Source organism: Octopus bimaculoides, chromosome 7 (genome assembly GCF_001194135.2).
Source record: "Octopus bimaculoides isolate UCB-OBI-ISO-001 chromosome 7, ASM119413v2, whole genome shotgun sequence".
NCBI lineage: Eukaryota > Metazoa > Mollusca > Cephalopoda > Octopoda > Octopodidae > Octopus > Octopus bimaculoides.
Genome location: NC_068987.1, coordinates 72,572,100 through 72,598,906, shown reverse-complemented (window position 1 = coordinate 72,598,906; position 26,807 = coordinate 72,572,100). Strand labels below are relative to the sequence as shown.

The following is a 26,807-nucleotide window of genomic DNA, read 5'->3' as shown; positions in this document are numbered from 1 at the left end:
CTCAAGTACAAGAATCAATTCTTATAATACATTCTAGATATGAATGGAATTGATAATAATGATATAGAATACATTTTATCTGTTGTGATGGTTTTGTTTTTTAGTCGAAGATTCAAATAGCTTTTATTGATTTTTACGACAATACTTTCTATTTTTCAAGATAATTACAACGGCCGTTATGGTTAATAAAGAAATCATCATTATTATCATTATTATTATTGTTATTATTATTCAGAAATTCAGTTATGTTTGAAGGGTTTTTAACCACTTGTTAACATTTTGTCAATGTATGGTTTCATAACAAACTAAAATGCCATTATTTTCGCAAAGCAGAAGATTTCTTATTATTTAGTTATACCTCCTTGTTTGTTGACAATTTGTTTTGAACAGAAGGACTACATCTCGTGATTGTCACAAGCTGTCCTGATCAGATAAGATCCTACCGTAGAAACAATATCTGCCTCACAGTATTACTGTTTCAGTTAATTCCACAAGTATCACACACGCACGCACACACAAACACACACGTATATTTTTATTTATAATATTTAAATATATTAAATTAATGTTTATGCACGCTCTCAAATTCGTATATGTGTGTGTGCGTAGCTGTTCTCGTATTTATATTTCTTTTCGTTTGTATATTTTGTATTTATGTTATAGAACCTAGAACAGCAAAAGGAAAATGTAAATAAAAAACAAATATTTCTCACGAAGATTTAAAAAAAAATGGAAATATAGCTACACCTTCATATTGTTGTGCATACTTGAAAAAAACATAGGTGTAGTCTAAAAGACTTTTAACTCGGCATAAATATATAAATACAATTAAGTGATAACTATTTGTGATTGTGTATGTGCGTATTTATGTAGAGGAAACAAATAGTTCCGTTTCGTAATTTTGGAATCTACTTTAATAAACAAAACTGGAATGGAAAATAGGAAGAATAAAGTATCCGACAATGTATCGACTGTTCTTTATACAAATAAATTTATATACATAAATATATATGTATAGTTAATCATGTAAATGCATATTTATATCTGTTTCGTTTCGCCTTTCCAATCCACTTTATTAGAAAAACCACCGTCTGCTTTCTCTTTGTGATTGATAGTGTGAGTGAGTGCGTGCGTGTGTGTCAAATCAGAAATAGTGTTCGTGCTTTAACACTACGAGCGGTGCTAGTTGCCCTTTCTCGTATGTGTGTATGTCATAGAGTGGTTTCTTCTTTACAACCGCTCTGATAAATTGCAACTAATGTTTATTTTACAAAGGAAGTATCCACGTTCTGCTTCTTATTAAGACTACAACAGAGGAAGAAGAAGCAGAGGAAGCATAAGCATTGTAGTTGAATTACAAAGAAGAAGTCTTACGTACTGCGGCGCCATGGTTGAATCATTGCTGGGACAATGACAGATAACAATGCTGCTTTATCCTCTTCCCGAACCGCAGCAAGAACACTAACAGCCGCCACTGGCACTACGGTTGTAGTTCGTAACACTACTGCAACTATCTACACTGCTGGTAATACTGGACTCGGGACGTCTGGACCCTGTTCGCCCCTAAGACATTTGTCGTCTTCGCCTTTACCTTCACCTACATCAACGAGGCAGAAGGCTATTAAAGAAGGTGCTGATTGCGGCGTTTACAATACAGATCAGCATCGAGAACTACCGCAACAGCTGCAGAAGAAGAAAAAGAAACAGATGCAAACACCAGCGCCTGAGCAAGATGTCTCACTACATAATCACATCCCCCGTCATCGTTCCCAACATCATCAGCATCACCACTCTTCGTCACCTGTTCCCAAGGAAGCGACGGATGCGTCTACTCTTGACTATGTTTCCAGCTGCCCTGCACAGAGTAAAAAATATATTAGTCGAATGTCGTCTCATCATTGCCAACAAGGTAAAGCCTATCATGGCACTGGAGTGACCGACACGGATGAAATACCCGAACTGGTTCGAAATCCACTGTCGTTTGATTCTCCGACGTCATCTGTGGAGGTTTCCCCGAGGCATACCCCTTCTTCGACTAAACGCATTCTTCCATCAGTTCCATCCTCACCCCACCAACACCGCCCTCATCGTCACCGATCGAACAGTGGACAAAGTAGTCGATCGTCTTCATCATCCCCTTCTCGTCATAATACAGCTGTCTCGAGCAGTCCTCCTGGCAGCGCAAGCGATATTGCTAAAGGAAGTCACAAGAAAATTCTGCCTCCATCTCCCATAGTCATTGATTCTCATGTTCGAAGTACAAGGAAAAAAGTGGATGGAGGTAGTGGCAATGTTAAGTCTGCACCGGTCTTCCCCAGTCCAGCCCCTTTTGTCACCGAACGTTCAATTTCATGTCCATCTCCATCATCTAGTGGACCAGGCAGCCCGGCCCGTGCTACGCCAGCATCACCATATCTGGATACCAGAAGGAAAGATGATATCGTGCTCCCTCCAACCAGGTCATCAGCTGCAGCCCGAGCCCGTTCCAATAAGCAATCTTGTAATGTCACATCATCATCATCAACAACAACTACAGCTAACACTACGGTTAATGCTACCGTTACAAGTAGCAAAATCACCAACTACAAAAATATTGTGGAAGCTGATAAACACAGATCTTATTTACCGTCGGATCAAAAACCTCCGAATGATTTAACTTCCTATACTCGTGGGACCACATCATTCAGTAATGTTGCCGGAGACGGGCTTCCTAAACCGTCTGGGGAGACGAAACACAGATCTTCCTCAAGCGATAAACATAACTTAAGTAACATTGATAATAGTTTTATTCAAAACTTTTATAAAACGAACCAAAAACTTGTTCAATTAAGGGATTCTCAACCTACATATAGGATTTCAAGTAAGCACAGAGTCGGCCACGATATCGCTGCTGATATTCGAAGTGGTTACAACACTAGTCCTATTCTTAGAAATACTGACACTAGTAGCAATAGAAAACACACAAACTACAGCCACACTCTTGGTAGTAACACCGCGTATACTGATTACAAAGGTAACTACAGTAGTTTTAGTAAAGATAGTGGCTATGGTAGCGCCGGTAACACGAGCGATTATGGAAGTTATTCAAGTAAATCCAGCAGTCACAATAGAGGAAAAGTCAAAAGCCATGACAAAAAAATGAAAGGTTCCAGTGAAGAGGTGTTCTGTGTGGAAGAAAAACCCAACCGCCCTTCTTCCAAAGAACATGTCTACTATACAGCTGACCGACCGAGTCGTAGTAAGATACCTACAAGTAGTGGGAGCAGCCACCGTGCCAGTAGTGTACCTGCCCGACGTTCTATGTCAGTTAGTGAATTTGCAAGTACTTCAATAGACCCCTCGCCTAGTAATGGCCAATCTGAAGGGGAAAACCTTGAAAAAGTCAAATCAAAACTCATGTCTATGTGGAACAATGTAAAATATGGTAAGTTGATTTTTATCTATTTACTTTAAATTTGTTACTGGAAGCTTTAATATATTTATTGGAAACCCTTTTTTATCGTGCATCTTAGCATCTGTTCGTGCGTTTATGTATCGGTTAGAAAAGCGTGAAGAAAGCAAGCGGAATATAAAGGTGTTTGGTTTCTGTTGGAGGGCGGTAGTGATTTTGACATTGTTCACGTAAACAACAACAGTCATTGTTTTTCATCGTTACTCCGCCCCTCTATCTCTTTCTCTTTCCGTAAAACATGTTAATATGTTCTGGTGTGAAACAACAGTTGTGTTGTTTGAACGGCTTACACATGTTAACCAACGTATTGGATTTATTAAGTTTCATTCACTCACAAATAACCGATATTATGCCTTGTGGATGCTTATAGAGACGCGGTTGCGAAATATTCACAAAATTGAGTCACTATAAGTCTCTGTGATCCGAGCAATTGATTAAATGGTTGGCATTGCGACCGCCCCCCCCCTTTTGCTATCGACTTCTAAAATGCTAGGCTTGTTGAATGTAAGAAGTTATTAATTTTACGAGTTTACTTGACATATTTTTATATAATTCTACCATTGACTTTGTAAACATGCAACATCAGTACTAAACCACGACCAATTCACTTTCGGCCGCTTCAGTCCTGTTAATGTTTAACACCAGATCAACCCTAAATCAGTAGATGGATGTTTCAGCCATGATCATCATCACCTCGTGGGATTGTGTATGTAGGACTACATTATGCAATGTGCTCTCCCTTTGCAAGGTGACGGTGAAATTTGAGGGATATTTGACTGGTATTTCTTGCAAGTCGAGCAACTATATAGAGATTGTCTTGTTTGGCTTACTGTCATGCATATTGTACTGGCCCCGCATACCTGACAACGAAAGGGTTTTTAGAGCAACCAGTTCTGTTGCTACGTAAAAAGACTAATCAAAGTCCACTTATGCTGAGCACTTACTTCGTCTCTTTCTCTATCTCTCCCTTTTTCTCTCTCTTCTGTGTGTGTTATTTAACGGATAGCTGGAGTGGGTTCATTGCATGCGGAACGGATGTTGTAGTGCAAACATGTCCAACCCATTGACTCATAGCAAGATGAATCTAAAACTGATGATGATGATGATGTTAACGTTCTAATACTGTTATTCTTTTACGTACACTTTATATGCCCCCCCACACACACACACCTGCTACTTTGAGTAATATTATTCTGATAATTGATCTAATTATTTCTCTATAATTTTTAACGTTTCATCGCTCGATTTTGCGTGTAAAAACTAGACTCCATAAAAGAAAACATCTGTCTCATCAAACATAACATTGCATCTCATCATTGGGTGATGAGGTGGCGGAAGTCAAGAGAAATAACTCCTGCTATAAAAGTTGCTAAAAATACCTTAGGATAATGTTAATTATTTTATTTTATTAGCATTTTTGAAGCGGAAATATATATATATATATATATATAAATTATTTTTGTGCTACCCATATTTATTTATTTTTATGCCATAGCTTATAGATATTTTCGTTGCATAGCTTATAGATTTTTTTGTCTTACTCTGCCGTTTTTTTGTTGTTTTTTCTTGGCAGTGTACTGTTACTTATCTGGCATCTGTCTGTATCACGCTACAAATTATGAAGAGATTTATGTTATAGTATCCATTAGGCTTCTACTCATCCCACATTTTCTCCCAACCCTGGTATAGCAGCGCCAAGAAGAAATAGCAGCACAAAATCCCTTATCCTACTGTTTTAATAAAGTGCCCGTCAGATAAGGCAGCCCGAAGTACACTATTCCAGAAAATAAAATTTGATAGTCATGACTAGAACGAGTTTGATCGTGGGTTTGCTCGATCAGAGCCAACATGGCAGTAAACAACAACAACGCTGTTATAGTCTAAGCACAAGTGCTAATGCAGTTTGGCACCACCATTGTTACTGGCTGGAAATAGTACCAACTGCCTTAACGATCCTATCTCCCGATTCTTCAGGTTTTACTCCCTAAGCTCATTTTAGTGTAGCTTTAAGGGAACAGAAGTTAGGAAACCAGGGTTGTTCTCTTAGACTACACACTATACCCATTGAGCTCTATGTGTCACGATTTTCTGGTGTATTAGAAATTATAATCAACATACAAACCTTCCTCGGGTTGCATTATAAAGATGAATCTAGATACCACTATGCTTGTTTTATATATATATTTGCAACATTTTTCTCTTCTTTATATTGTAATTCAAAGAAGGGTGGGGCACATACCCTTTCAATTAATTTTGGAAATTATTAAGAACTTTCATTATCAAAATGGTGTTTGTATCATAACATAACAAAAGCACCTTACATAAAAGCATGGTTGAAGGTTTTAATTAAAATATGACTTTGTATAATAGTATAGAGGGATGATTTCTCGTGGGTTGGTATCAAAGGATTAATGTAGGTTCTGGTGTTTGAAGGGGACAAAATGAGGAAAGGCAAGGGAAAGAAATAGATGATTGGTCCCATGCCGGTGGCATGTAAAAAGCACCATATTCTTGGAGTGGTTGGCGTTAGGAAGGGCATCCAGCTGTAGAAACCTTGCCAGATCAGATTGGAGCCTTCAAACCGTCCAACCCATGCTAGCATGGAAAGTGGATGTTAAATGATGATGATGATGATGATGATTCATACTGGTACTGTCATAATTATTGTCTTACTATTTATCATGTACCATTAGACAAATGAGTTTACATCAAGATACATATTTGTATTTTAATAAGTAACTGAAGGTTACTTAACATTAACTGTTTAGGAAAAAGAGATCAATGCTATTCACCATACATATAACAATGCCGACATGGATTAGCAAATAGTCTGCGCACTGAAATTATAAACAAGGCCATAGGCTCTTGTTCAATTCATTGGTCTGGGGGTGCTTCTGGCTGACGAAGCACAAAGGTATTGAAACACCAGTTGTTCCAAAATCTCATATACTAATGAATAAAGTGTGTTATGAACCTGTGCATATTCATCATAAAGGAGAAACTGTTTTCCTGTGATGAACACAGCAGTGATTAGCATATCACATTGGACAGGTATGTTCTTATATGGCCATGTCCTCACTCCCTCTCCCAGCTGAGAGATCTTTGCCTTGCAGGTACTAGTGCCATATAAAATGCATTCATGGTGGTGCCACATAAAATGTAACTATGTCAGTAACACATAAAAACCATCCGTGCCAGTGGTTGGCATTAGGGAAGGCATCCAGCCATAGAAACCAAGTCAAAACAGACAATTGAAGCCTAGACAGCTCTCTGGCTGGCCAGCTCCTGTCAAATCATCCAATGCATGCCAGCATGAAAAGCAGACATTCAACAGTGATGATGATGATGATGAATCTGCTGGAATGTGTTAAGAATAAATATGCAAGTCAATTCTCCTGCATGGCCACAGTCATATGACTAAAAAACAAATAAAAGAATAAAGTCATTATTTTGTATTTTACTGTTCATTGCACATATGACAGTCTATTAAGTAATAATAATTTCTAACACAGGCACAAGAGCGGACACTGAAGGAATGGGAAAGAAACATTCAATTTTATTGAACATAGTTCTTCACTTGTACTTTCTTTCATCAACCTGTAGAACAATGAAAGGTAAAGTCGACCTCAACTTGATTTTAACTCAGAATGTAAAGAGCTGAAATAAATACTGACTGTCTATATTCTGAGTGCAAATCACACTGAGATCAATTTTATCTTTCATTTTGATATAATCAAGTACCAGTTAATAGCTGATTCAGTCTTCACTCCACACTGCCTAAAAGGACCATTTACTCTAATTTCACAATGACATTAATTTTATGCTTCGGCAGTACATATACTAAAACTGGAACAATACAGAGAAGATTAGCATGACCTCTGTGCCAGAATGACGTGCAAATTCATGAAGCGTTCCATATTTTTAGATGTAGGTGTGGCTGCATGGTTAGAAGCTTGCTTCTCAACTACACGGTTCTGGGTTCAGTCCCTCTGCATGACACTTTGGGCAAGAGTCCTCTGCTATAGCCTCGGGCGACCAAAGCCTTGTGAATAGATTTGGAAGATGGAAACTGAAAGAAGACCATCATGTATATATACATGTATGTGTGTATCTGTGTTTGTCAATACTTGACAATCGGTGTTGGTGTGTTTACATCTCCGTAACTTAGCAGTTTAGCAAAACAGACTGATAGAATAAGTATTGGGTTTAACAAAAATATGTACTGGGGTTGATTCATTTGACTCAAAATTCTTCAAGACAGTGCCCCAGTATGACCACAGTCTAATGACTGAAACGAGCGAAAGCTGTATGCATACATTAATTTACTGATAACCCGCACTGTATTGTTACTGTAGTAGCCATAACCAATATTCAATACCTTATCTACTTGGTAATCTTGCAACTAGCTTTAGTAACTTGATCAAAGACTTTCAATGTGACAATCCCATTTTGTTTTCAGGAATAATGTAGCTTGACCTACGCAATTCAATGTGTCCTTCTTATTTTTCTTGAAGCAGTAGGATATCATTTGAAGGAATTTTACTGTTGCTTCTAGCTGGTCAAATAACTACATAAATGTTCTTGCTGATCTTAATATGAGTAAGAAGTAGAGTTGTATCAGAGTACTTTAGTGTATATCTGTAATAGACATTTCAGATATTTGTAATATATTTCATGATAACTTGTAAGATATATAGAAATATATATATATATATATATATATATATATATATATATATATATATATATATATGAATGAATAACAGTAGAGGTACAGGTATCAATCCATTATGGCTGTTTCTAACAACTCCTTTAATTAATTAATGAAAACATTACATCATTATAAAGAAACTGTTTAATTGATTAATGAAAACATTACATGGATTGACACCTGTACCTCTACTGTTACTCATTCATATTTTATTCACCTGTCTTGGAATCTGCCCTTTGTAAATATTATGGACTGTATATTTAATATCATGTGTATGTCTGAATAACTCAAGAGCAGATCTCTTTATTCAGCTGAGTCTAATTGTCTACATAAACTGCATGAATATCATTCAGTTGGTACTTCTGTACCAAGTTTGATATTTACATAATATTGTGTATGTATATTATTCCAATCTAACAAGGTGCCTCAATTTAAGTACCTGATTCAATTGAATCTTATACATACATATATACGTAGGTACATATGTATGTATGATGGCAGTTTTGCTTCATGTCTGAAGATCACGAGGAAGAGTGGCATGCCCTCAAGTGACTATGTAAACCTATCTTTGATGTTGCAAGGCTGTTTTTTTCTGCTTGCACCTAATAGTTTTAAAAGAAGATTCAGTCCATGCAATCTGATCTCATTCTTTAGACTTAGAGGTCTAACCAGTGTGGTTCAGTGGTCTAAGGCAGCTGCAGTAACCAGTAAGCTATAGGTTTTAAATTGGAATAGCCTTTTCTTTAGTAAATTGTCTTACAGGACTGGAGAGCTCCTTCTACTCTGGAGTTGCCCACCAGAAGGGTGTCAAAGAGGGCACCAGACCATCTGAAAGACTTCACTCCTTGACATGCTGTCAAGATTGATTCCCTTAACCGTTTCCTTTCCCAAGGCACCCACAAGGCAGTGAGGGTTCATGCTTGGAGCTTCTTCCATAATATGCTAATTAACTCATAGTTGGAACCCTGACAGGTGATACTACTCCAGGTCAGAGTAGACTTAGGAACAATAGTTGCTAAGAAGTGGTTCCACACTCTTCAAAATCTTGGCCTCAACTAGGGCCCCATTATGAGATGCAGTTTAATGTCATAGCCAGGACAAACATTACTTAGAAACTACTATAGTTAAACATCCTACATATCATGATAACCTACTATGTATCTACAATTTATATCTCATGAATTCCTTGTCTAAATTTTCATTACAAGCACCAACCTTAAAAAGATGAACAATTTATGTATAACATTTATTTGTATTGAATATAGACTGTTTTTTATGAAACAAGACAAGTGATCAGGTGATTTCCACAATGTGGTGCATTTTTACAGCCTACACCAGTAAAATGCAATGGTCACTTTCAAATTGCTTTTACTATCATTTAGGATGTGTTGTATCTTTTCAATGTATTTAATACACTAATAAAAAAAAAAACAAAGGACTCTGACTGAACACCTGTTTTTCCCTTATATCATGATACTAAGAAAAAGTCATTGTATAGTGTACATCAGAGATATTTTTTTCCCAAGATTTTGTTGCTTGTAATTATAAATGCACATCATGCATCAACATATATCATCATTATTGATTTCATGTCTACATTTCCATGTTGGCATGGGTTGGATGAGACTTATTGAAGTAGTATTTTATGGTCAAATGTTCTTCCTGATGCCAACCTTTGTTTTTTGGCTTTTTTTAAGATGGTGAGGTGTGATTTGAGGAACATTTGGTCACTGTCTGTAACAAGTTGAGTGACCACAGAGAAACCTCTTTATTGGCTAAATGTGTTAGTATGTTGAACTAGTGACTTTAGTAACCACATAATCTCTTTGTTGGCTAAAGTTGTTAGTATATTGGACACTTAGGTTTAATGAATACATAGAAGTCACTTTTATTGCCTAAAGGTATTATTAGTATATTTATTGGTTTAGAGTACATTTTATTCAGAATATGAAAAGGAATATATTTTACAAAAGAAAAACAAAAACAAAAAAAGGTGGGTAGAAAGGAAAAAAATATCAATGCAGCACCAAGTACTTCAGTCGGTCACACACTACAAGGTTCAACGGAATCTACTGAAGCAAGCCAGCACAGGTGATGGCAAGGCTATGTTTGATAGGTAAAATTGTATCATCAGTGACATTTAACTCTAACAGGTTTGCTATTTTAAATAAACTAACAATCAAGTACTTGGGTCAATGTAATCAACTCTTAGTGTCTTCTTGTCTTCTTCAAACCAGAGAGTATCTTCTTAATGCTACTTGTACATTAAAGGTAGATCGTGCAAACTCCAACAACCAGAGTATTCTTGTGAGTTGAAGTGACTCCAGAAATTATTAGCTTTGAAAGCCATACTGATGTGAAAATGGCACACTAACAGGATATGTGGCACATTTGTCACTATCTGATGCAAGTCAGCAGAAGAAGAGGCTCATTACATCCAGTAGCAATAAAGTTGTCTCTTAAATGGGTACAGCTCACTGCTGTAAAGAGTAGGAGCACCCTATAATTATGAATGTTTAGTTTAGCTTGATAGGTTGTGTGTAAATCCTGTAATGGATTTGGTGACAGCAACAGAAAACCACTTCAAGTTTATTCTTGGAGAATTCTGTGTAATGTTGCAATCCAAAAACCATTCAGATTTAATACCCACAAAATAAAATCTAATTCCAGTGATATTTCCTGCTTCCATCTACTAGTATGCAGTAGTTCAAATTAGCTGTTAATTGCATTCACTTCTCTCAAGTAATCCAATCTCCCAGTCTATTAGGTCATTAAAAGATCATGGGCACCACCCACCGTCTTCTTTTGGACTCAGAAAAAAAAAAAAAAAGAAGGAAAGAAAGAGACAAGGGAAGCTCTGCTACTCTTATTGCATATATACTCCCCATTCACAAAAATCCTGTTCAGCTATTGTTGAGTCACCAAACAATATGAATATTATGTTTATTTATTTATTTTTTATTCTGGCTAGGATATTTTTGTGTTCTTGGAGCAGATGTTTCTGCTCTAACTACAATTCAGAATTGATTAAAGATGTTATAACTTGAGGAATCATTCAACTGTAGTTTTTATTTAATCAGACATTTAAGCAGGATGGAGAATTAGAGGCTTCTGTTGTCTACCCCCGCCTTCCATCATCATCATCATCATCATTATTTTGCCATGACTCTCCCATAGACTTTACATTTCTGTGAGATGTAGAGCCTGAATTGATGACACTCCTGCATCTTCATCCATTGGTGTTTCTGTATTTATCTTTTATCAGTGAGTCTCCAAGGAGGAATTGTTCATTATTAATAATAAAGAAATCTCACTGAATGTTTTATTGAAAACATGTTATGTGACTTAGTGCTTGCTACACTACTAGATTTTTGGTTTTTTACACTGATTTTAAATTGTTCTTCTGCCAGATTAAATACAGGATTCGGTGCCTAAATTAAAGACAATACAGTATTGTTGTGTTCTTTTAGACCTAGAAATGACAACAGGAAGCTATTTCAAAACCGTAGTTGCTATTCATCTTATGATGTTTGGTTCTGATTACAGACTATAATATAACTAGCTTGCAAGTGTATTTTATTATTAAATTCATCCTTTTACAAGCATCTAGTCTAAATGGTTGTCTTAGATGGTTAGAAGGAATTTTACAACAAGACTATGAGATTTGTTTTGTTATTATTTCAAAAGTAGCTTGTGATTAAATCATTGATCTCAGACTGGATTATCAGCACTTTATTTGATAGTTCATGCATGTGTGTAGTTTATGCATGCACCATTCAAATCATATTATGAAATTGGCTTAACCTGTCATTCTTTCTGGGTTCATTGGCATTCTCTTTTACTCGTGTCAGCCAGTTGCTGTGAAATCACGCAGAGTTACTGCTATCAAAGCTACTACAGCCTTCATTCTGTAGTTGGTATTTGGCGAATGAAAGATTTTAATACTGCTATTCATGTGTGTCTCATGCTGTTTTATAGGTCTGTCTAGGATGTTATTTATCACCTATGTCTCTGTATAAATAAATATCTTTATTTAAGCAACAGATTAGTTCAATTGTATGACTTTCATATTTCATTAAACTGAAATTGATAAAATGCTATCTATTGTATGCTAGAATAAGTACTTTATTTTATATTCATGGGAGTATTGGAAATTAAACAGAGAGAGATGAGGCAGTTCATCTGTGGGCCAGAGTTTATTGTACAGAGATGAGGTACCTTTTTATGTTTGAAGCCCATAGTGAAGTTTACCGTCATCTAATAAGGCCTAATTTTAAATCATGCTTCATTCTGCCAAACCTTATTTAAAAAATATAACCAGTTATAAAATCTGTAACAGAATGTAGAAAAGGTTTGAGTTTCAGACTAAGCCCTCTGTAACATTTTGTTTCCAAGAATTTCTTCAGATTCCTACATTTCAAACAATTGTAATTACCTTCAGTAATTAATTACAAGGTGCATAAAGAAATATAAATAGGTGTTTCTAAAATTTATAATTTCGTTGAAAAGATTGACTTTAGAATATAATTAAAATTAACAAAAATATGCTCTGGAATAATGATTTTCTCTCAAATGATGTACTTCTTTTGGAAGGCTGCAAGTCCTTCACCTATCTTGTAGCATATTGATGAATGAGTTTCTGCCAATCAATCAGATGGCCTTCTTTTAGATGTAGTTTAGGATCTCTATATTTGTAGCAGAAGTATCATGCCCAGATGTGGGAGCAATACTCTGTTGTGGGTCTTAAGGTTTGTAGAGAGAACAGAAATTGATTAGTATTTTCTAGCTCTAAAAAGGAATTTTAGTCTTTGTAATGGAATTTCATTATGTTGGGTTGCCATGAAAAATCACCACAGATTATGTGAACCCTATTTGTTGTAACTTTCAGCATTTTAATTTAATATACAAGATTATTAGTGTATGAAAATAGAACTGTCCAAAAATTAAATAATTCATTAGTTTTCTAGACAAGAGAATGTAAGTTGATGTCTCAGTGGAATGTTATTTGTATGTGTTTATACACAACATATCAGAAGATGTGATGTACTAAATACTAAATCAATTCCTAGCCAATTGTGTGGTATCAAAGAGATGGAAAATAGCTGTTGCCATCAGTTAATATTCAATAGTTAGCAGCATTTCATCCATCTTTATCTTCTGAGTTCAAATTCCACTGAGATCAACTTTGTCATTCGTCTTTTGGGGGTCAATAAAATAAGTACCAGTAGATGTAATCGACTTACCCCACCCCCAAATTGTGCCAAAATTTGAAACCAATATTATTTTCATTCTATCAGTAAGTAATTCTGAACTTGTTTGTCCTAACCTCAATAGAAAACCATATCCTTCACTATACTTGTTGAAATAGTGATGAATGAATCTATAAGGACATATATAAGTTTACTGGAGCATGAAAACAGAACTGTTCAAAAATTAAATAATTCATTTTCTTATGCAAGAGAATGCAAGTAGATGTCACAGTAGGATGTAATCAGATTATGTGTTTGTGTTTATACTCAACATATCAGAAGATATGATATACTAAATCAATTCCTAACCACAAATTGGAGTTTGACCATTTGTTATGTCTCTGACAATACTTTAAAATTTTTCTGTCTCATCCACTTCTTTATAGACAACATAAAGGAGTATGACTATAATTGATATATGAATGCGTGAAGGCAGTGAGCTGGCCAAAACATTAGCTCACTGGGCCAAATGCTAAGTGGCATTTTATCCGTCTTTATGTTCTGAGTTCAAATTTTGCCACAGTCGACTTTCATCCTTTTGGGGTTGACAAAATAAGTACCAGTTGAATGAACACTGGGGGTCATTGTTATCAACTTAACTCTTCCCTCAAAATTGCTGGCTTTGTGCTAGAATTTAAAACCAATATATGAACGGGTGTTGGTATAACTGTATGGTTAAGAGTTCACTTCATAAACATGGTTTTGAGCTCAGTCTGACACTTTAGCAGGTGTCTTGGGTCCACCAATGCCTTGTGACTGAAATAGGTAGAAAGAAACTGTATGGAAGCCTATCTTATGTATATCACCATTATCATTTTAACATCCACTTTACTATGTTTGCATGGATTGAACGGTATTCACTGTAACAGAATCTCTGCAGTTGGATGCTCTTCCTGCTGCTAATGTACACCTGTTTCCAAGCAAGGTAATATTTCTCCATGGCCAGACATGTTTTCATGGCAGATTATAAAAGAATGATACCTCTTGTATGACAGTGACACTTATTTACAACTATTACACACTATCAAAACAAAGAAACACAAATACACACACTGACATTTGCATGTGTATGATACACACTCACACAGGACAGCTTGACAGGTTTCTTTCAGTTTCTGCCTACCAAATCCACTAACATGGTTTTGGTTGGCCCAAACTATAGTAGAAAACACTTGCTCAAGGTGCTGCACTGTGGAACCAAACTCAAAACCATGTGGTCAGAAGTTTGCTTCCTAACCATGTTATGTGCATATATGTGTGTGTGTGTGTGTGTGTGTGAATTTTTGCTTTCCATGTGACCATTTGAGGAAAGAATTATGGCATGTTTACATCCCCTGTAAACAATGCATCCTGTAGCTCTGTGCTTTCAAACCTTAGTGAAATAATAAAAATCCCTTACCTGAAAAACAGGTAAGATCAAAGCCTCCAGACTGTAAAATATTGCCTCAAATAAGTATGTCTAACCCATGCCAGTATCGAAAAACAGACATAAATGAGCAATGAACAAATCAATAAGATACTTCTATGTAGTTACTTACCCATCTAGAAATAGCAGCCAAACCTTTCTCGAATTACACCTGACCATCTTGAATAAGGAAAGAGCATATTGGACAATGTAATCCTTGATATACAATAAAAGACAGGATGATCAGAGCTGAAATAGCTTTAAGCAAACATTCGTTAGATCAAGGCTGTTTTGGAAATAAACGACAAGAACAACCAAAATGAATCTTGACTAGGTATGCACTCTTAAATGGCAGCTTGTCAATTAGAGATTCATCATCATCATCATCATTTAACGTCCACTTTCCATGCTGGCATGGGTTGGACGGTTTGACTGAGGACTGGTGAGCCAGATGGCTGAACCAGTCTCTAATGTGATCTGGCAGAGTTTCTACAGCTGGATGCCCTTCCTAACGCCAACCACTCTGAGAGTGTAGTGGGTGCTTTTACGTGCCACCAGCACGAGGGCCAGTCAGGCGGTACTGGCAACGGCCACACTTAAATGGTGTTTTTACATGTCACCTGCATGGGAGCCAGTCCAGCGGCACTGGCAACACCCTCACTTGAATGTCGATTTTCACGTACCACTGGCACAAGTGCCAGTAAGGCAACGCTGGTAATGATCACGCTTGAATGGTGCTTTTTACTTGCCACCGGCATAGGGGCCAGTCAGCGGACCTGGCAATGATCATGCTTGGATGGTACTCTGAGCGCGCCATTAGCACAGATGCCAGTCATGCGGTGCTGTCATCGATTTCAATTTCACTTGCCTCAACAGGTATGCTTAACAAAACAGTACCACACGCACACACGCATGCACGCACGTGTGGAACACTGCCACACAACATTTATATTGAAATCCTCCCAGAGTTGACTTGCCTTTCATTTTTTTTGTGGATCAAATAACTAGCCGACTACCATGGATATAGACATGGCTGTATCATTAAGAAGTTAGCTTCAAAACCACATGGTGTTTGGTCCAATCACACTATGGTACCTTGGAAAAGAGTCTTCTACTATAACTTGAGGTTAACTAATACTTTGTAAATAGCAAAATTCAATACATGAAACTACACAAAAGTGGATCTTTTACTCTCTTCCTCTCTCTCTCATATACATGTACACACACCAAAGTGACTAATGCAGCCGTGAGGTTTATTGTAGACATATGAGGCTTGATTCGAGTAAAAAAACCTAAAAACTTTTAATCCGTCACCTGGTTTCACACCACAATCACCTGAAACTTTTGAGTACTTTTAATAGGATCCATTCTGTTAGAAGCATTCACACTGGGTCCTCAGTTTTAGGATATTTTCCTCTCTCCCTCCCACCAGTCTCATAGGCCCTGTAAAGGGTCATAGGCACTGCCCCTTCCATTCAACTAAAAAGAATTTAAAAACATGTGTGTGCAAGCGTGTTTATCTTTCAGAGAGGATGTAAACATCAGCAAAAAAAGTAAAGCAAATGATGCTCTTTGAATGAAGTCCTTTGCAATATTTGTTCTGCACTGAGTTACTGATACTTACCTGCCACAGTTACTGTCATAAGTGCAGTGAACAAGTGATGCATCCATTGGAAACCTGTAGCCATCAATGCTGTTGTTTAATTACAACATAAAAATAGATTGTTATTCAATTAAAATCAACAAACTTGAAATTTCTAGTCCAATATTTTGTTCATATTTTTGTGTCTCCCACTCATTTTTCCATTCTTCTCTTTCATCTGTTTACCCTGAGATATTGGCTCCTTCTACATTCTCTTGGTTCCCTCCTCCTTTGCTTACTGCTAACTCCCCTTACATCCCTCTTTCACAGCCCTTCTACCTTGCTTTACAATTATTCCTTCAATCCCCTTCTCTCTCTCAGATAAGGTCAAGAGCCTATAACATTAGATCCTTCACCTTTCACAGCAATTGAACTTACTGAACTCCCTCCTATAAACTAGTTATTGCTGGCATACACTATCACCAGTTTCCTCTTGTTCTACAGTTTACCCTACCACATCTTACCTATTCATTTGTCAGGGAAGCAAACTTCTGAACACATGATTTCAAGTTTGGTCCCACATAACATAATTTTATATACCTTACTGAAGGAGCCTCCATGCTGTCATTTCACCTGTTAGAAATAATAGTCAAATTACCTTCAAACATCACTGCCATCTTAAAGAAAATGGTCAGCCTGAAAACAATAAAATAGTGTAGCCTGGGATACACTAGGCCTGAAAAATATATGATAGATTGCTTTGTTAGTTTTCTGTCTCTTACACACATAGACATATATGTAAAACACACACACACACACACACACACGAAAGAGAGAGAGATACATGATGTCTATCTATATGTCAGGTATGGTATAGGCACAGACATGGCCTATACCATACCTGATACCAGTCTTCTGTGAAAGTACTGGTGACCATGGGGAAAAAATTACCTTGCGTGAGGGTTGGTGACAATAAGGGCATCTGGACAATAGAAATTTGCCTGAATGAATTCTGGCTGACCCATGCAAGCATGGAAAAGCATAGATATTTAAATGGTGGTGATGATAGTGATGTGAGAGATTATTCAAAGAGATCTAATTAACTTATGTGATTATTGTAGTTTGTTGTCATTGTCTTAGAACAAAGTATTTGTTGTTTCATTTGTACTTTATTTATTTATTTTTGGTTTTTGTTCTTTTTATCTTCTGTCATTTCTAATTTTCAAAATATGAATGTTTGTGTAAATATTTCAAATATTTTTCTTTTAACTATAATTACATAGTTATTTGTTTACTGGTTTCAGTCACTGAACTTATGGCCATGCTGGGGTACTACCTTTGAGAGTTTTAGTTGTTTATATCAACCACATTTGTTATTTCAGTTTTGTACTCTTGAAGGCACATGGCTCAGTGGTTAGAGCATTAGGCTCACAATAATGAGGGAGTTAGTTTCATTCCTGGACTGGGCTGTTGTGTTGTGTTCTTGAGCAAGACACTTTATTTCATGTTGCTCCAGTTCACCCAGCTGTAGAAATGAGTTGTGACATAACTGGTGCCAAGCTGTATCAGCTTTTGCCTTTCCTTTGGATAACATCAGTGGTATGGAGAGAGGAGGCTGGTATGCATGGGTGACTGCTGGTCTTCCATAAGTGAGTGATGGCTGTGGATTTTTTTTTTTGTAGTCAGCTTCCCTGAGACAAACATGAAGATTATAAACACAACTCAGTACTTGTAGGCTTTGAACTCAAATCCTCTGCTTCATTGATTCATGGATTAGTCCACATTACTCTGTAAGAAGCATAGGGGCTTGTTTCCCAGTTTCTCTGGTATATATATTACTCCCCGGATGTGACACCGGTCTGTCACAGGATTACTCATTTTTACCAGCTGTGTGCACTGGAGCAATGAGAAATGAAGTATTTTGCTCAAAAACACAATGTATTGCCTAGTCTAGGAATTGAAACCACAATCTTACAATCATGAGTCAAACATCCTAACCACTAAACTATGTGCCTTCGCTATTGAGTCATAATGTCATAGAACTCCACCCTATAATTACTGAACCACGAAGGGATTACGCACCAATGTGGGACTCTGTATCATCACTCACCCTGCTAGAAATAACAATCAAATCTTCTAATTACATCTGTTTTGAAAAAGAGACATTGAATAATGTAATTGTAGATACACTGTGTCTGTATAAAAAGACTGGATTGTCAAGGCTGGAATGTCTTCAATCATAGAGTCTGACCTCAATCTTCAGGACTGTCTTGGGTTTAAACAACAACTCTTCACTAAGATTGATGTAGTAAATGAATATATTGATTGACTGCTTTCATTAATTGTTTAATACATTCCTTGTCTATTTGCTATGTTAGAGACTTTAGTGGCATTGAGGTCAATGTGCTGACTTCAAAGCCATGACTTTCTAGCTTATTACTATAGAGTGGTGGTGGAGTTTCAAGGACTGCAAACTCTTTCAAGAATTACACAACTTCTTTTGTGATGGAGCAGATCTTATAGTTTACGATTTGCAGGAACGAGTAATTTATTTTTGTTGAATATGTTTTCTGCCCAGTAGTTGTAATCCTGAAGGTTAATTAGAGTTGAACTGGACCTTATCTTTCAAAAGCTCTTGATAGATACAGCTTGTTAATTCTTGATCTTGAATGGTGCATTTTCTCTATGGTCAGCATCTTTCTTGTTTTGGTGTCTTGTCTCTTATTGTTGTTCAGTTCCCAGTTGCTTATGTAAGCTGTATGTCTCTGTAGGTATTGCTAGGGTGTTAATAACTTTAAATCTGTTTAACTGCATTGAGTTTACTCTTTTGTACCTTATGCACACTCCTGCAGTAAATCTTTCTGAAGCTTCTCTTTCATGACATCCAGTCATAGAAAATTTGCTTCACTAAACTCCATCTGACCCATGCAAGGATGAAAAAGTGGGCATTAAAACAATGGTGGACTGGTATAGTTATGTAAGCAAAAACTGAACTGTGGTTTTCAGTTCAATCCCACTACATGGGCAAGTGTCTTCTATCATAGCTTCAAGACAGCCCGAGCCTTGTTTGTGAAACTTGATAGAGGGAAATTGTGTAAACCCTTCTGATAGACTTGTATCTAATGCATCAAAGTTTCTCCTCTTGTTACCTCCCAACCAGTGACTGAAGTTATGTAAATGTTCTGATTAAGAAATAAAAAGAAAAAATAACAAGATAAATAAATAAATAAATGTTTGTTTTTAAATTCATTTGATTATCTTTACTATGGAAAGCTAAAACGTAGGAACAATACACACATAGCAATGTACTTCAAGATAAATTTCTGCTTTGAAAATAAAGCAACATAATTATAGATGGTACAGTCTAGATAATTCTGCTAAGAATGATATCTCTTCCTCTCTGTGTGTGTGTGTGTGTGTGTGTGTGTGTGTGTGTGTGTGTGTGTGAGTCACTCATTCACTCACACTCACACACACATACACACACACACACACAAACACTTTCTAAGAATTCATCTGGTCTCAAGTATCAATTATATCTCAGTGCAAATATTTCTCTGTATTATGAAGATTACAAAACAAGCATTCTGGTGCTATTTCTTGCTTGACAAGAGTTTTTGAGAAAATATATCACTGAAGAAGCCATGCCAATGAAGTGTTCTTTCTTCTTCTCAAGGCTAGCTGGGCAAAACAAAGAAATTCTGCAGGTTTAGTTAGATATATTCTTTCAATTCTTTCATTGAAATGGATGTAAGGAACATTCTAGGACCATCTTTTTTGTGTGCGATTTGTCAGTTTAGCTGGAATTTAAAAAAAATTTCTTTTTAATTTTTTTTTGTAATAGTTTAACTGGTTAAATGTTTTATCCAGTAGTTGCAAGTTAATTATGTATTTTCATATTTCTGTCATTATCTTTCTGAACATAGTTAGCATCCTTTTTTTTTTTTTTTCAATATTTTTATCTTTGACAATTTACTTGTTTCAGCCCTGCTGGAGCATCACCTTGAAGGATTTAGCTGAAGAAATCACCTTCAGTATTTATTTTCTTAAGTCTGGTACTTATTTTGACAGTTTCTTTTGCTGAATTCCTAGGGTTATGGGGATGTAAACAAACCAACACTGGACCTCAAGTGGTGGTGGGGGACATTTACACACGCGTGCGCGCGCGCATATGATGAACTTCCAGACACTTATGTGTACAACAGATATTTTTGTTTGTATTATGTATGATCCTAGAATAAGAGATTTATATTTTTACTTTCTTCGTTGTGTTTGTATGTCTTCTTGTTTACCTGAGTATTATAAGTTCTAATAAGTGTATATCTATTATTGTTTAACCCCAGGTCAGCTCTGGCTGAACAGTACTATTATGAAAGGCATTCCAACCATGACTGCCTATTATTTTCCTATGTGCAGGGAATTCAGCACTGCATTATCTAATGTGTCCTTTCCTAAGATAGTGGGGTGTGATTTTAATGAGATTTGGATGCTGTTTCTAGGAACTTAAGAAGTCTGTAGAGACCCATGTTGGCTCAAGCATGTCTAGTGTTTATCTCTGTATTATCTACTATACTTAATAGCATAAAAAACCCATAAAAAACCCCACATAAATGTATTAGACACATCTCAGTTTCAGCAGCAATATATGTAAGAAAAAAAAGATTTTAGTACATTAAAGCTTATGGGAGACCCAAAATCACATATAGGACCCAGGATGGTTTTCCTTTTAGACATTTTTGGGGAGAAAATAAGTGTCTTATATACCATCAAATATGGTATATTATTATGAGTTGTTGTTGCTGTTTAACCCTAGGTCTCATTTTGATCAAGCAGATCAATATAATCAAAGGCACTCTGTCTTTGTAGTTCTTTCTCTTGAGACATAGTGTACTTGGATGACATCCAGAATCTGATGGAAGATTTCTTAGACTACCAGGACTGACTGTATTGTCTAACACGTCTTCTCCACCTCACTTCTGTTTTTAGCAGTGAGTGAGTTATTAGGAAGGTTTGTCTGCTATGTCCTGCAGGTTGTTCAACCATGCAGATGCTTTCTTGCTGAATCAGGTTTCTCTCTCTCTCTCTCTTTTTTTGTTTTTGCTTCTAGATTAATTAGGTGTTGTGTGAAAGCTATCAATATCTAATTAGGTACTGTGTTGACAGCTATCAATATCCATGTTCAGTAAGTGTTAGTGCTGATACATTAATGTTGAAATTTGACTATTACTTTGTGTGTATGTGTTTTGGGACTTATTATTAAGACGCCAACTCAGCCCTGATCCAAATGGTTTATGTACAAAGGTGTTCCAGCCATAACTATCCTGTCTTTTATTCAAACATAGTAGATCAATAGTGAAGGTCCATGGCTCAGTGGTTAGAGCATCGGACTCACAATTGTGAGGTAGTGAGTTCGATTCCCAGACCAGGCAGTGTGTTGTGTTCTTGAGCAAGACACTTTGTTTTATGTTGTTCCAGTTCCCTCAGCTGTAGAAATGAGTTGTGATATCACTGGTGCCAAGCTGTATCAGCTTTTGCCTTTCCCTTGAATAACATTGGTTGTGTGGAAAGGAGAGGCTGGTATGCATGGGCAACTACTGGTCTTCCATAAACAACCTTGCCTCGACTTGTGCTTTGGAAAGGTATTTTCTAGGTGCAATCCTATGGTTATTCATGACCGAAGGAGGTCTTTACTTTAGCATATCAATGACTGCCTTATCCAATGTGTACTTCCTTTTTTCTTTAATGGTAGAGTGTAATATGAAGGAGATTTGGCTATTTCTTAACCATGTAGAGATTCTCTCATTGGCTCAGTGAATGTATGTGTGTGCATGTGTGTTTATTTCATACATAGTGGTGGTAGGTTTGAGTATTTAAATAAACTTGTATATCATTATTTGTAAATAATATTTCATTGAGAATACTTGTTTTCTGGTTGTTATTATTGTTGTTTAGTCCCTGCCTTAGTTAAGCAAACCTGTGATCAAAGACATTCCGGCTTTGACTATTCCTTTTTTTTTTCCTATGTGCAAGCACGGCTAGTTGGTTAATAAGTTCTCTTCCCAATTATATGTGTTCCGGTTCAGTCCTGCAGCATGGCACCTTGAGTAAGTGTCTTCTACTATAATGCCAGGTTAGCCAAAGCCTTGTGAGTGAATTTGGTAGACAGAAACTGAAGAAGCTGGCAAATGTGTGTGTGTGTGTGCGTGTGTGTGTGTGTATTTTTGTGTGTGAGGATGTTGAGGTTTCTTTGTCTTGACAGTGTGCAGTAGATGTAAATGAGTGCCTCTGTCATTGTTTCCAATCTTCCATGAAAACATGTCTGGGCATGTGGAAATATTATCATCCTTCAGAACAGGTGATGGCGGATGACAAGAAGGCCATCTGGCCATAGAAAATCTGTCTCATTGAATTTCTCAAACCCATGTGAGCATGGCAAAAGTAAGATATTGAAATGATAACATAACAATGAGGATAATATGCAGTTAACCTAGGACTATATTATTCTGTGTGACCTTTTTAAGACAACAGAGTCTGGTTTGAGGGATGGTCTGGGCATCATTTCTATCAGTTCAAACAATCACATACAGGCTCTCTCATTTGCTTGTTGTCTCTTGGTGTAGATGACATGAGTTAATGTGCATTCCATTGCTGGTGCAAAGCGCAGTATTTTATATTGGTTGTAAATATATTTTAGATAACGACTGACCCAGCATGTTTCTACGTTGTTTTGTAAATATGAATGCGTGTTTACATCAAGTTGTATATACTGATGTCTAAGTTATGACCAAGCTGTATTTACACTACATCCTTCTGCCTTTCTTCTCTGCTCACTATTGTTGGGAGGGTCATGGAGGTTAGAGTCCTCAGGCATTCCTTCCATAAGGCCCTTTCCGAAGCGACTGTCAATACTTTTTCGAGCTGGATTCCCAAGTGCAACCAACTGAAATTATGGATATTATCCAACCATCTCATTTTTAGTCTACCCTTATGTCTCTTGCCAGTTGGCTCAGCTTGAAGAATCCATCTTGTGATACTTTCCTGTGGCATTCTAATCACATGTTCATAGTACCGAAGTTGTGACCTCTCAATGCAGAAAAGTAGCAGCTTAACCTTGAGAAACTCCTTGATCTCCGAGCTATGCACTATTGAGTAACATTACTCCAAAAATCCTTTTGAGGAACCCCATTCTGGTTGCTTGTATTTGCTATCATATTCTCTCAGTCATTATCCAACATTAACCTGTTAGCCAGGGTCAAATAAATGACCTAATCTTTTGGTGGGCGATACTTGGTTATGTGTATAGATTTGTTCTTTGAACTGTTTCCTTGAAGGGTTTCTTTGAATAATAATATAAAGCACAAAGTGGAACACTTTTTTTTAATTTCTATACTGGCATGGCTGTGTAGTAAGACACTTACTTTCCAATCACATCGTTCTGGGCTCAGTCCCACTGCATAGCACCTTGGGCAAATGTCTTCTACTATAGCCTTGGGCTGACCAAAGCCTTGTTGGTGGATTTGGTAGACAGAATGTCTCGAGGTATTTGTTCTGAATCTCTATGCTCTGAGTTCAAATCCCACTGGGGTCAGCATTGGCTTTTGTACTTTTGGGGTTGATAAAAATGTACCAATCCAGTGTGGTGGGTTGGTGGATCTATAAGAACTGTCAAACCAGATGTTTGGTAGTATTTGTTCTGGCTCTTTGTATTCTGTGTTGATCCCGTCATGTCTTACTTAAGTTGTAGAGTTAATCTGTTGCCCAAATTTAACACCATCATCTGGCATCTTTGGTGCCTTTATTTGGTGCCACTGTGTTGCAAGTACTTGGGCCAGGTCTCCAGCTTTAGGATGTCTCCATCTTCCCTTCTATCAGTATTAGAGGTCCTGTAATAAGAGGTCGAGGGCCATTAAAATTTTATTTCTATTCTGTTGACTATAATACTAGTCTGTAGGATGTTCTAACATTATATGTGTTATATGTGTAATATACATGTATTATATATGTAATAATTACATTATATATGCACTTTATTTGTTTTGTTATGCATGGGATCCCTTGGTTTATGAAAAAATTGTCTGGTATAAAATGAGTCTGTAGTGCAAAAAAAAAAATGCTGGGGACCTCAGCTATAAAGGGTCATGGGAATTGCCATCTTTTTTTATTAAAAATGAAAAGAAAATTTATTTCCTTAAGATAGTAGGATATGATTTGGATGGATTTGACTGTTATTGCTAGCATAGAGGCTTCTCTTTAGTATGTTTATGTGTGAGGAAGGTTGTTTAGATATAAGAAAGACATGAGAGAAGAATGGATACCTCATTGGCGACTCTCAGTTATCACTTGACATCATTTAGATATATCATTGTATAAGACTTCCTTCCTGGAGTGTAGTTTGTAATGTGTGTGTCTGTCTGTGTATTTGGATTATTTGTTCAAGTGTGTTTATGTTTGCATGTCAATTGTGTCACACACTTTGAATATACCTAGTGTTTTCATTGTAATGACTTTTTTGTGTGGGAATAGTATAACTCAAGAGTTTACACCAAGCATCAAAATGTGTGTCAATAGAGTTATCAGTAACCATTATTTTGTTTTTTTAATGAAAATATGACAAATAGAATCAATTAGCTGACCTTTCCTAATCAGATAAATCAACCATCATCATCATCATCATCATCATCATTGCCACCATCACCATCACTATCATCATTTCATGTGTGTTTTCCATGCTGGCAAGAGTTGAATAAATCTTTACAGTTTGCATTATTTTGCATACAAACAGAAAACTGGCTATCTTTGGTATGCATTGGATGCAATTTGTGATTCCACAAATTGTGGACTAGGTACAATTTGTCATTCCACCAGCTCTAGAAAGGCTGTCTTCACTGGAAGCATAGCCACTCTAGTGAGGACTAAAGCCTTTTCTCTACCCACTACCAGTTCTTATTCACTGTTTCTGTCCTCCTAGATAAGTAGTATGTGATGTGTCTTACTGAATCCATGTCTTGCGCATACATTCCATATTTGGCATGTTTTCTTTAGTTGGATATCCTTCCTATCACCAGCCACTTTACAGAGTCAACTGAGTGCATTTTAACATGCTACTGGCAATGGAAAAGGTTGTCCTTCTGTAACAAAGAGGACTAAATGGTTATCCTCTAGTTGTTATTTGGTGTAACTGCTCTCATAGATGAATAACCTGTGATGCAGCTTGCTGAGTCCTCATCTCATTTGTATGTTCCAATCCAACATACTTTAGCTAAAGTCATAATAACTACAACAGGTTTTGAACTCAGTACTTAAAGTTAGTCACACATTTATTAATTATAAATGCATCTTCTGCTTCTAGCAATGAGCTACACCTTTATGGTGTCCTTTTTTGCTGCAAAGTGGCCTGGGTTTGTAAGGGTTAAGGATTTTGGCCATGGACCCAGTGAAAGACGAGTTAGAGGTTACAAACACTTCATCCAGCAAGCTGGTGACCTGAGCTGTTGAGTTCAAGTACTTGGTATGAGTTAAAGACGTACTTCTGAAACTAAAACCACTTATGCTTGACCGATACTATTTCTGTTTTGGTGATTTTAGGTTAAACGTACTCTCATTAGACTAATTTAATATTGCTCTGTTCTAATAACATCTAAGTTATAAATTTTCAGACTACATCTGACCATCATTATGTTTCATATTCTAGGAACAGGATACCTAATGACAGTCAAAGATTGCATCAGTTAAAACATAGTGTGGATATAGATATTAAATTCTTTCATTTTTGAAGATGGGCTTAATAGGTGAAAACTTATATATTTGGTATTTATATTGTTATATTTTAAAGGTGTTTATATTATCTTAGGATGATCAGCTTGTTATAAATCATGTTCTAGTTGATATTAAGCAAAAAATATTGTATGTCCTGGTACACTTCATATAATTATGCCAATTATGGTTTGGCACATTCATATAGTTAGTCTATATGAGCATTGAAATGATCTTTCAGTGTCATAATTAGTTTTGTTGGAGTTATTGTTGAGTATTTTCAGCCAATCCTACCTGAATAAACCTACAACATGTAGGACTAATAACATGTCTAGATATGACCAAATTATACAACCAGCATCCCAGATGTTCAGTATATGGGTTTGTGTTTGACTAGAACTGTTGTTGTTGTTTAATTCCAGGTCACTTCTGCTCAAACAAGACCTTGTGATCAAAAGACAATCCAATCCCTACTTTTTTTTCCAGACATAGGGTGTTTAGGATTTCATTATCTAATGACTTATTTTTTTAAGATGGCAAGGTGTTATTATTGAGAATTTAGTTACTATTTCTAACAGATCAAGTAACCACACGAAAGCTCCCTTGTTGGCTCATGTTTAACTAGAGTTTTATGGATGAGTTAAAGAAAGAAGGGT

At 36.5% G+C, this 26,807-nt stretch overlaps 1 protein-coding gene and 1 non-coding gene across 2 annotated transcripts in view; both read left to right on the top strand.

Annotated features, from left to right (window-relative positions):
- Positions 1-1,100: 1,100 nt before the first annotated feature.
- Positions 1,101-26,807, top strand: part of LOC106876491 (uncharacterized) — a 76,033-nt gene continuing 50,326 nt past the window's right edge. Inside the window, exon 1 of the mRNA XM_014925054.2 lies at positions 1,101-3,424. Within this exon, the coding sequence (XP_014780540.1) occupies positions 1,411-3,424 (2,014 nt within the window). The 5' untranslated portion in view covers positions 1,101-1,410. The remainder of the gene's footprint in view (positions 3,425-26,807) is intronic.
- LOC128248419 (U6 spliceosomal RNA) lies at positions 7,270-7,374 on the top strand. Its single transcript, XR_008264661.1, has one exon. It is a non-coding gene; the product is annotated as a U6 spliceosomal RNA (small nuclear RNA).